General features: G+C 50.2%; 1 protein-coding gene across 1 annotated transcript; it reads right to left on the bottom strand.

Annotated features, from left to right (window-relative positions):
• Positions 1 to 6,599: 6,599 nt before the first annotated feature.
• On the bottom strand, positions 6,600 to 11,237 carry LOC115892017. Its single transcript, XM_030926570.1, has 4 exons — positions 10,253 to 11,237; positions 9,301 to 9,370; positions 8,060 to 8,178; positions 6,600 to 6,788 (listed from the first exon to the last, which is right to left on the bottom strand). The coding sequence occupies exons 1-4, from the start codon at positions 10,591 to 10,593 to the stop codon at positions 6,647 to 6,649; spliced, it is 672 nt and encodes a 223-aa protein (XP_030782430.1). The 5' UTR covers positions 10,594 to 11,237; the 3' UTR covers positions 6,600 to 6,646.
• Between the last annotated feature and the right edge of the window lie 21 nt (positions 11,238 to 11,258).

Genomic DNA, 11,258 nt, shown 5'->3' with positions numbered 1-11,258 from the left:
GAGCTGAATTTGCTTCCCAGCACCCTGTCTCACCATGACTTATTTTTCAGCTTCCAGTCAACCAAACTCTTTCCTGCACCCAGGGGACAGCCCCCATTTACTAATTTGATGCTCACACAGTTGACTTTTTTGGGAGGCCCTGCATGGTCTGGGCCTAGCATGGTCTGACACTAGCACCTCCCCGCTTAGGTACTTGAGCACCCTGAGAGAAGGCTGTGAACAGTCACGGCAGGGAAAGGAGACGCAAGACAAAAGGACATTATTACGGTGCTTTTTCCGTTTTTCTTTTTGCACAAAAACAGTCCATTTATTCAAGTGTTCTCCAGCACAAGTACATTAGAAAGGAGCTTTATTATATTCTTCTGGGCACAAAAAAAAAAAATGTGATGAAGGCGGAACTGACAGACTTTCTACATCTGTTGTACGCATTGACCTCTTTAATTATTTCATAAACAGCTATGTCACGAGCATCACTTACACAGAGATACAACAGGACACCAGGCGGGTGGGGCAGGGATCCACTCGGGCCCCCACTCACACCTCCCTGGATGTCCTAGAACCAGACTGTGAAATGTACATTATTATTGTCAATAAAGAGAAGCAACCCTAAAAAAAAAAAAAAAAAAAAAAAAAAAAAAAAAAAAACAGTGGTGAAAGGATGCTGGAACCAGGAAAAAATAAAAAAAAAAAAGAACTTAAGAGAAAGGAAAGAGGGCTGGGGAGGGAAGAGTCTGGGAAGTCCTGCATTTAGCTGCGTGGAATGTGGAGTAAAAGTGCTCTGCCACCGGGGTCAAAGCGAAATCGTCTGTAACAGTAAAAGTTATTACCAAATCAGCTACGGAGTTTATTCTTCAGTATGAATACATGATTTCCCACAAATAAGTAAGCACCCGCTACTTCAATGCCTCAGCTAAAACACATGAAATCGCTCATTTAGTTTTCAAGTACAAAGTTAAAATGCCTTTTTAATAATAATATCAGAGTAAAATAATAGTCTCTTTTAAACTCCACTACAAGAAAACAAAACAAACAGTCATTGTCCAGACAGCAGACTTAATTTAACAATATATTTTTAATAAAATGTTTTAGCACCTTGTTGAGTCACCTCCTCCCTCTGCGTATTCTAAGGAATTTCAGCATTTTTGTTGTCTGTTGAATTCTAGGGCTGTGCAACCAAATCGGTGGGTGAAGTGAAATGGGACTAGGGGACGCTTTAGACCACTGCTCATGTCCTCAGGCACAGGGTTGGAGGCCGCTAGGCTGGGGCTGGGGGAGCCGCCCTCCTCACCCCCCAGTGGAGCTGAGCCAGGGAGCGTTCCAGTTACGGGAGTTTCGGGAGTCCGGGCCCTCTGGTGGGGGAAGTGAGTAAGTCACCACCAGTAAAGGGATCTTGTGTCCTTGTCCTCCCTGCTCCTTGTTTCTCCCTCCCCCAAAACTCTGCTGCCTTGGGTCAGAGACAGGTCACCCACCAAAGGCCCACCTTAGCTGGGTCTTGGAAACACAGAGACAAGGTTCCCCAACTCGCTCCTCAAAGACCATGGCCTGCCTTTACCAAAACGTCAAGATTCTAGAGCTCACTACAACAGCAGAGTCCATCCTCTCACCCTTCCCTCTCCTCCCGGTCCTCCTGACCCCAGCACAGGGCCTGGTGAGGCGGCGGTGGACACTTTCCTTAATCCCGGCTCAGCAGGGCATGGCCAGAAGGGCATCCTAGCTCCAGACCATCCCTCCACTATACCTTTTCCAACCCCGGGGTTGGGAGGGAGGAAGTTGCAGCTGCTCTCTGGCAAACAGGCAGGACTCCCGGAGGACAGCTCCAGGGTCTCTCTAGTCTCCCGCACTGGGAGCGGGCAGCCTGGAGAATGCGCAGTGACGAACTCAGATTACTCACCTCCCGGGACCAAAACAGGGGCCTGGCTAGAAACTCGGTTCCCACCGGAATCTTGGCTCTGCCATGCTCCCGACCAAAGGAAGCAAGCAGCCCTCTTCAGGGTACAGTGCCAGGCAGCACCTTCCCGCCCTGGCCCTAACCCACAGCTTGAGGGGGGCTCCTAAAAGCAACAGCTCTGAAAGACACTTGAGGCCACTGCAACTCTGCACCAAGCAGGGTAGCAACAGGAATTCAAAACTGCCTCCCAAATCTACTCTATTTATAAAAAAATGGAATGAATGACTGCAGTTTTCCTATAAGAACATCTCCCAGATGGCTCTGCTGAAATATTCCTTCTCCTGCTGGAGAAGGTGGGTGTTCCTATCTAGGCTTCCCCAGTCACCATGGCCTGGTGGCCACTTAGCGGGAAGCAAGGGGAACTCGGCCCTGTGAGACCCCTTTGGTGTCAGCCTTCCTTCCTGCTGGGGCGCCTGTCCCAATCCACACTCCTGCAACGTACCAAAAATCACACGGGCATCTCTACCAGCCAATCACACCCAGACCCATTTCAAAAGCTAACAGGTCCCGGATGCTCTCTTGGAAAGTTTGCTTTCCAATAGGATGTTCAATAGCAAGACGAAGTCTCTGGGGCCTAGAGAGAAAAGGACAGCAACAGATTCATGTCATCATCTGTGGACTGCAGACCCCTGCTAGTGCCCGCCTGCCGCCCCCCAGTCTGCCGGTGCACTGACCTGTCACTCCTGCAGGGCGGGGGTTAGTACCAGCCGCCTGCTGGAAACTAGCTGCCTGCTTAGGCAGGAGGCCAAGGACTGTGTCCTCTGCACTAGCATCTGGCTACCTCCTCCAGGCAAGAGCCACGGATCTCTTTGGCATCATGCTCCACCTGGCACCTGCAGGAGGGAAGCTGTCATCCTCAGCCCCCAGAACCCTTGTTTCTAAGGGGGAAATGGGCCTGCTCTTTGGAAAGAAAATTCCACAGGGAATATGGTAATTTTCCGTAGGCCTTCTTGGTTCCCCCCTCCACTGCCTCTAACCTCTGCCTTATCTACAGCCTGCTGAAGCTCAGTGCCCCTTGGAAGGTGACACAATACCTGTTCCCAGAGACCCCAGGGTTGAGGTGGATTAAGCATATCTCAACTCGGCCAAGTTGGCACAATCCCGAAGCCCCACATTCTCCCAGGTTCTACTGTGAGACCAAGCCCACAGGCTAGGCTGGAAGAAAAGCTGGTGATTGTTAACTCTTGTCCCTGCAAGGGGGGCCCATGACCCCTGGGGCATCTGGTCCATTCTAGGGCCAGGTCAAGTGGCTAGACCTGGAGGAACAAGTGCTCTCAAGCTGTCAGCCATAAGGGCTCCTCTGTGCCTAGCACTCCCTCCTGGAGCAAGCCGGTCCACAGGAATCCCCCAGGCTTGCCATGCCCTTGGCTACCAAGTCTCTTCCCAAGTCCCCACACCAACCCCTTGGGTGGAGCACCAGGCCCAGTTCCAGTGGAGCTTGGGCAGCTAGGAAAGGCTGTCACTAAGCAGTGGCTTGGGAGAGCCTGAGCGTTAGGAACCTCCGTCCTGACCCTAGGAGCAGGGAAGACCTTAGCATTGGCCAGCGGGGGAGGGAGCACCTTGGACTGCCTGAGGCAGCCCCTCCTCCCCAGCCCTCCTGGAGTGGCGCTGGTGGACTCCAGGCCCGAAGGACAGCCCTGCGGGAGCAAGGAGGGGCTGGGTGAGCACCACAGTTAGCACAGGGACTCCACTGAGGGGGCAGAGGCTCCCTTCCTCGCTGCTCCAGCCCCACAGTGACCCAGTTACCACCTGTCAGAGGTGACAGGAAGCAACTGGGCATGATCTTAAACACCAATCTGTCGAGGAGACAGTAGATTGGGGTCTAGGACCAAGCACCCCAAAAAGGAGTGAGACCGGCCACCAGCTGTGTGAATTTACTCCTGAGTAATGAGCAGGGGGTCCAAGCCTTGGTTTGGTTTTTGTCACTAATTACTAATTTGGTTTATTCAATAGGTGAGGTTCACTGTCCCATTTTTTTTTTTTTTTTTTTTCCCCCAATGGAAGCCCCCTGGCCAAGACAGACCTGGATGTCATTTGATTTTCAGTTGGGGGAGAATAGGTAGGGGGAGTTTGAGGGCTGACTTGACTGGTGCCTAGAGTTGCAGGTCAGTATCACAGGTTGCTAACAGAAGAATCTTTTGACATCACAGGGCAAAAGAGATAGAACACTACCTGCTAGAGGAGAGCACCTGCTGAAAGAAACCTCCTCCCTTTCCTGCCTCAGCACCTAGCAACTTCTGGGATTGACAGTCTACCTGCAATCAAGGGCAACAGAGGGAAATAGCTGCACGGGCTGACTCCACAAAGTCCTGAACCCTGGGAGAAGAGTGGCTGGGAGCCCCCTGGCGTGTGTGTGTGAGTGCATTCATTATGCATCAGTACAGAAATATGCTCCTGTGTATGCGTGTGAGATTGACTGACTGGTGTGGGGATTATGTCCGCAGTGGGGACCGAGGCTCAGCACACTGAGCCAGCTTCCCCCACTCCCCACCCCATAATATTTCTTATACATGACCCTATCTATGTATTTATAGAGCGCCTATCACTGTAGGCCCCCATCTTTCTAGGGACGTGGACTTGAGGGCCATGTGCTTGCCGACACACCTCCCAGCTCTACCAGTCCCAGGAGGTGCCATCCCCCCTCCCATTATAAAATATATATCTCTATATGCCACATATCTACACCCCATCTACCCAGGCAAGCACCTGCCCATCGGGCCCTCAACCCTGGAGCCAACAATGCCTTCCCTTCCTACTGCTGACACCAGGCCGCCTGCCTTGTAGGAAGTTGAACAAAGTGTCGAGCACTTGGGGCTCCAGGTGCTGCTGACTCGAGGTAAGAGCACAGCTATCATCAGACCAAGTACTAGAAAAGAAATACACACCACTCCAATCACACACACAAGGAGAGAGACGGCCGGTCCTCCCTCCAGCCCTGACACACCCGACTCAAGAGGAGGGGAAGTAGAAGAGAAGAGTGACAAGCCCAGAAGGCAGACCCTTAGGGACTCCCTGGCTGCCCAGCTGTCACCATGCCCCAGTGGCCCACCTGGCCCGAGGGGTGGAGCCAGGGCACCAGAGCCACCGCTAACTCAGAAGCACCCCTGCTCCCGCACCTTGGTTTGAAACCTAAAGGGAAGGGTGTTGGGTTTTGTTTTCTTAAAGAAAATCTTAAAACAAACATAATTATAACCAGAACCATAAGAATAATTATAATAAAAGGTGTCATCAGCCTCCCAGTATAAAACTGCAGCCTTTGGAGATGACCAAAAACATCACATTCCAGGGGCCGGGAGCCGCCTTGTGCACAGAGGGGTGGATGGTGGGGGCCTCATAAAAGAACACACAAAAGGCGACTTAGACAGGAAAGCACCAGTACGTTTTGTATGTTTTTTTATTTGCTCCAGGTGGGGTTTTGACTGTCACTTTCCCACACTCTGGATTAGTTCTGATCCCACCACAAGGGCCCTCGAATCGGCTAAAGTGAGAAATTGGGCCTGAAGACTCCGTACCCTGCCATCTTGCAGAGGGAGTCTCCTTTTAGAAAAAAATCGAAAGGTTATTGCATGAGTCTGGATGAATCCCACTCCTTCAGCTGTCCACGGGCCCCGAACCACCTCATCTAGCCCCCTTTTTGGCAGGGAGAAACCTGGCTCCACAAGTTCTCCCCTCCTTCACTCCGTTACAAACCAAGGGCAAGAGCCCCACTATGAGAACACGCCATCTTGCAAGCTGTCTCCCCTTTCTCCATCCTTGGTGAACCCCTTTGCGCAGAAGGCAACGTGGAAGCTGATGTGTTTTTACCTCATCTCGCTGTTTGAAAGCACCATTATGAAGTCAGGTTGTACAGTAGTTAACAGTACCTTTTATATAATATCTCATATCTATCATATATATATAAACTGTAAACAAGAGGTAACAGCGGCTTCTAGAAACTGATTTTCTTCAAGGTTTCCTGTGTGGTAGGCACCTGAAATACTGTAGAAAAATGTCTTGTGTGGTGTTCTCATCTCCCTGCTGCTAACTGGGTTCTGTTTTGCGTGACCAGGAATGGTGCTGGCACGACAGCTCAGTGGCTGGGAGGGAATGCTGCCGCCTGAGTGTCTCTCTCTTTCCGTCCCCTGCTTGTGCTCCTGTCTGATCAGGCTAGAGACAACAAAATATATAAAAAAAAAAAAAAAAAAAAAAAAAAAAAAAAAACCAAAAAAAACAAAAAACAAAAACAAAAAAAACCCCAATATATAGATTTCTATAGAATTTCCTTTTTTCCTCTCTCCCACCTTTCCTCTGCAAGGTATTGTTACTCTTTTTCGTTACTGATTTTTGCTGCAATAACCTTGTTTCAGTCACAGCAAGAAACAAAACCCAAACAAACAGAAAATCCCTCTGAAAAAGAGTAGAAAACAAAAGGTCTGATCGAAAAAAAAGGGGAGGGGGAGGAAGGGGAGGGAGCTTGGTTTCGTTTTTAAATAGGACTGAAGAATAACATTGAAAAATCAGGAGATGATGTCCAACCCTTTTCGCAAGGCAAAGCCCTCCGGTATTTCCGCCTCTGTGGTTTTTGTTTTAAATTCCTTTTTCTCTTCTGGGTGCTGATACTTCTCTCCATCCTCACGTTCTCGGTGTTTTATTATGTTTTGTGTTTTTTTGTTTGTTTGTTTAACTTTGTGTCGCTACCTCAGTTTGCCCCCATGTCCCTTACACACACGCAAAATACTCCTTCAGCGGAGCGAAGAGGTGGCGGATGACTGGCACGCTCCACGACCGGCCCAGCAGTCTCTGCCTCGCCAAGCGGCTCATGTTGGAGACGTCAGTATAGTGGACAGGGAAACCAAATACCCTGGGAGAGAAAAGGCAGAGAGGGCAGGATGAGTGCTGACCCGACCAGGCTGCCTGGAAGCCGTCTAACCACACAGCAGGACCCGGAGGACCAGCAGCTGCCCGAAGTGCAGGGACAGGGGCACTCGTACCCACCAACTCCCCTGACGCCTGTTTAGTTCTGCCGAATCTTCTGTCCTTTACAAACAACCCAGCACTCGGATCACCAACCATGTGACAGGCACTGTGCTAGTTTCTGTGGCCTTAAAGGTAGTAAGGTCATCACTGCCTAGAGTTTCACAACCTAGCAGAAGTAAGAGTAATTTTGAACAATCCCTCAGAAATACCTCCAGGACACACTCTCCAGTTCTCCTCTCCTGCAGGGTTAGCTCGGCAACGTACACCTCGAGTCTACACGTAACAAACACAGCCCTAGCATCCTCCCCGCCGAGAGGAGGGAAGGTGAGGAGGGAAGGTGAAAAGGAGCCGAACTCCTGCCTGACTTCAGAAGCTGAAGGATTTCCTGTTTGCTCTGGTTGTTTGTGTAAATGGTTTCTTTGTCTGGCTAAATCCTAGTTACACTTAGAGAACAAGAAGGTCATCCAGCCCCGAGAGTCCCGTTTGTACCAAATCAGGGTGTTGAGGCTGTAAGGTCCGCCTGGCCCTATGCTGACTTGGTTTACAAAAGACCTACAAAATTGGCACCACAAGTTAAGGAAGGTCCTGTCGCTGCAGCGGTTCCTTGGGGATCAGCAGGGTCTCTGGGAGACAAGGCAGCAGGGGATTCCTAGACTCCTTTTTTTTTTTTTTTCCTTTGAGATGGAGTCTCTCTGTTGCCCAGACTGGAGCACAGTGGCGCAATCTCAGCTCACTGCAACCTCCACCTCTAAGATTCAAGCAATTCTCCTGACAGCCTCCTGAGTAACTGGGACTACAGGCACCCGTGACCATGCCCGGCTAATTTTTGTATTTTTAGTCAGGTGTTTCACCGTGTTAGCCAGGCTGGTCTCCAACTCCTGACCTCAGGTGATCCGCCTGCCTCGGCCTCCCAAAGTGCTGGGATTATAGGCATGAGCCACTGCTCCTGGTCCCTAGACTCCCCTTACTTAGGACCAGCCTTAAAACATAGGAGCCTGATCTGCCAGGAGTCCAACCCAGGAGTCTGCCATGTTGAGAAATGCTTGATAAAACCCACTGTTCCCAGGACGTGTGTGGAAAACAAGCCAGGTGGGAAAGGCAGGGGACCCCCCAGCAAGCACAGCAAGCAGAACAGCCCACGCACAACCCGGGTACCTTTCCATTTCAGTGCACCATAAGATGTCCTCTTTCTCATTCATGAAGACGGGGAAATGCTGGTCTTTGCCCTGCTTTATGGAGTTTGACCTCGTAGTAATGGTCCTCACTTTGCTGAACTAGATGACGAAGAGGAGAAAAGAGGAATAAGCACGAAATCATTTACCAGCCAACATTGGTCACGTGTCTACCAAGTATGTCAGGTACTCGCCAAACCCTGACAGGGCCTGGTCCACTCAGGGGGCTGGGTATGGCTCTGAGTGAGCAGAGTTCGCCAGGCAGGAGCCTCCGCAGACCCCACAGCCCCACTTTTCTTCCTTCTTGGAGGTCACCTGGCTAATCTTAGTCAGATCCACCTAGCCACAGACTTTTTTTTTTTTTTTTTTTGAAATGGAGTCTCTCACTCTGTCACCAGGCTGGAGTGCAGTGGCATGATCTCAGCTCACTGTAACCTCCACCTCCTGGGTTCAAGTGATTCTCATGCCTCAGACTCCCGAGTAGCTGGGACTACAGGCACCCGCCACCACATCCAGCTAATTTTTGTATTTTTAGTCAGACAGGGTTTCACCGTGTTGGCCAGGCTGGTCTCAAACTCCTGACCTCAGGTGATCCGCCTGCCTCGGCCTCCCAAAGTGCTGGGATTACAGGCGTGGGCCATCGCACCCGGCCTAGCCACAGACTTTAGAAGTAGAAGCTGTAGCCACTATACTTTCCAAGTCTTCCAAAGAATTCTTTCAGAGGTGGAGTGACTTGTAGGCTAAAGGATGCCAAGTTACTGAGGGGCTCAAAGATGCTCTCGGAGCTGCCAGTGGTTCTGAATGCTGGAACCTGCCGACACAGAACCCAATGCCCCAGGTACTCACTCCAGGAGATTCCAGCTCCAGAGAGAAATGGAGCTTCCACATCACAGGAGGCTGCTCTGCTTTGAAGGCTTTTGTAATAGGTTTTAGCCCAAAAATTTAAAAATGAAAAAAAGAAAAAAAAAAAAAAAAGCATAGCACGTCCAGGTCTTGGTAAAGACTCCTCAGTGTTTACCGGGGGTGGTGAGCGACACTCACCAGGGAGGAAGGGCTGAAGGCCAGCAGCCTGGGCCCTCCTCTGGCTGTCCTGCTGCATGACCCTGCACCCTCTCCTAAACTAGCTGGAGGAGCGGGCGGGACAAGGCCCTGGCCACACCTCCACCTCATCCTGCCCTTCCTTCTCCCTGCCCCCCAGCACAGGTTCTGGACGCTGGAGCTGACCTTGGCTATCCTGCCATGCTCCAGACACTCCTGCAGCTCCAGCTTATCATTCACAGTGGATGCCAACGGCCTAGGAGGCAGAAGAGAGACTGTAACAACAGAAACCTGGAGAACAGCGGGAAGGGCCCCAGCTGCACGACTCCCCTCCCTCCCCCAGCAGCCACTTATTCACAGGGTAAGACCCCTGCTTCCCCAAATCACGCAAACATGCCAAAACCCTCTTCAAACTCCCGCAAACACACGAACACATGCTGCAGCTCTACACAGACACAAATCCACCAAGTGTTAATCCTTAAAGGTAAATTCAAAAGTGGTCTCAAATTATGAATAGGCAGATAACACCTAGCAGAAAAGGAAAAAAAGCACAGCTATCTTTACATCAGTTAGTCTAAAACACACTGAGCTTTAAGCATCCCACTGCAAAGCAAGCTTTGGAGGTGACAATGTTTTGTATCTTGATTTGTGGTGACTGTTACATGGGTGTGACCACTAGACGAAATTAATCAAACCGCAAGCCTTAAATGTACAGTTTTAAAAGACTAAATTCTGGGCCAGGCACAGTGGCTCATGCCTGTAATCCCAGCCCTTTGGAAGACCGAGGCAAGCGGGTCACCTGAGGTCAGGAGTTTGAGTCCATCCTGGTCAACATGGTGAAACCCTGTCTCTACTACTAATATAAAAATGAGCCAGGTGTGGTGGCAGGTGTCTGTAATCCCAGCTACTCAGGAGGCTGAAGGCAGGAGAATCGCTTGAACCTGGGAGGCGGAGGCTGCAGTGAGCCAGGATCGCGCCACTGCACTCCAGCCTGAGCGACAGAGCAAGACTCCCTCTCAAAAAAAAAAAAGACTTAAATTCTGCAGTTCCCTGAAGACTAAAAATTCTGTGACATTAAACATGTCACTTCTCAGGGTGCAGGCCAGATAACTGACTGGCTGTCCCCTTCAACACTGACCTTTCCTGACATGTAAGGATATTTAAGGAAGGCTTCCCTGACTGGCTCCAGGATCTCAACGTGGGAACCGCGTGGCCTGCAGTCAAATCAGGTGCTCGACAGATGCCCCCGACTCTCGGCCCTGCATGCAGGACCTCTGCTTCTCCTAGAAGCTCAGAGTTTAGTATTTTAGAGTTGAAAGAAGCAGGTGAGAAATCCCCACAGGACCAAGGTCTGTCAGGAGACACTGAATGGTTCCATGAAAATACTTGGACCTCATTAGCCCATCCATTGCCCAATATACACATATAGCTTGGGAACTCTTGGCGGACAGTTTCAGGCCAGCTGCCCCAATGCCCCATCTCCTTCCCCTCAACAAGCCCTTGCCAGCAACTCTACCAAACATGTATGAGATGGGGAAGGTCCTCCAACTTCATGGGAATAGCAAGGAGGGAGACTGTTTGACTGAGGCTAGGTGAAACGATGTCTTCTAGTTATACCAAGCAGCACACCACGGAGGTTTAATACCCATGACTCAGAACACTCTGGAAGATGCTTCCCTCCACAATGGACAGGAACTGAGTGGCTTTCAGTGTGCTTTTGAATTGCCAACTCTGGACAATTTCTTTCGCCTAAAAAGCCCTTTTATATTGCCAGTTTTATACCTGATGAAATGAATTTTCTTCATTCCTAGATATTAAAATCTTTATCTGTGTAAACTAACTGAAGAAAATCTCTCCAAAAAAGGACATGAAGCCAACAAAAACTGTGTGATTAGTAAAATTAAGTTAAGCAGAACCCTGAACTTGCATGCAGCCGCAGCAAGATTCCCTCTCCTGAAACAGGCTGTGGCCACGACTCCCCTTCCCAGCCCCAAAGCCATGCCCCATGGCTTTGCCTCAGGAGAATCTAAGAACCAGAGGGTTCAGGACACATCACAATGTCAGAAAACCAACTACCTAACTCAGCAGCACATGACTCTTCTTTGGTATAAAGAGAGTACGACTCTAAAGGTCCTGCTTTAAGA

Source organism: Rhinopithecus roxellana, unplaced genomic scaffold (genome assembly GCF_007565055.1).
Source record: "Rhinopithecus roxellana isolate Shanxi Qingling unplaced genomic scaffold, ASM756505v1 contig5571, whole genome shotgun sequence".
Lineage (NCBI taxonomy): Eukaryota > Metazoa > Chordata > Mammalia > Primates > Cercopithecidae > Rhinopithecus > Rhinopithecus roxellana.
This window is presented reverse-complemented; position numbering and strand designations above follow the sequence as displayed.

Coding starts and splice junctions, on each gene's coding strand:
- LOC115892017 (XM_030926570.1), bottom strand. CDS start 10,593: ATGGGGCATTGGGGCAGCTGGCCTGAAACTGTCCGCCAAGAGTTCCCA. Junction 8,179..9,300: donor AGCATGGCAGGATAGCCAAG/GTCAGCTCCAGC, acceptor TTCGTCATCTAG/TTCAGCAAAGTGAGGACCAT. Junction 6,789..8,059: donor TGGTGCACTGAAATGGAAAG/GTACCCGGGTTG, acceptor TTTCTCTCCCAG/GGTATTTGGTTTCCCTGTCC.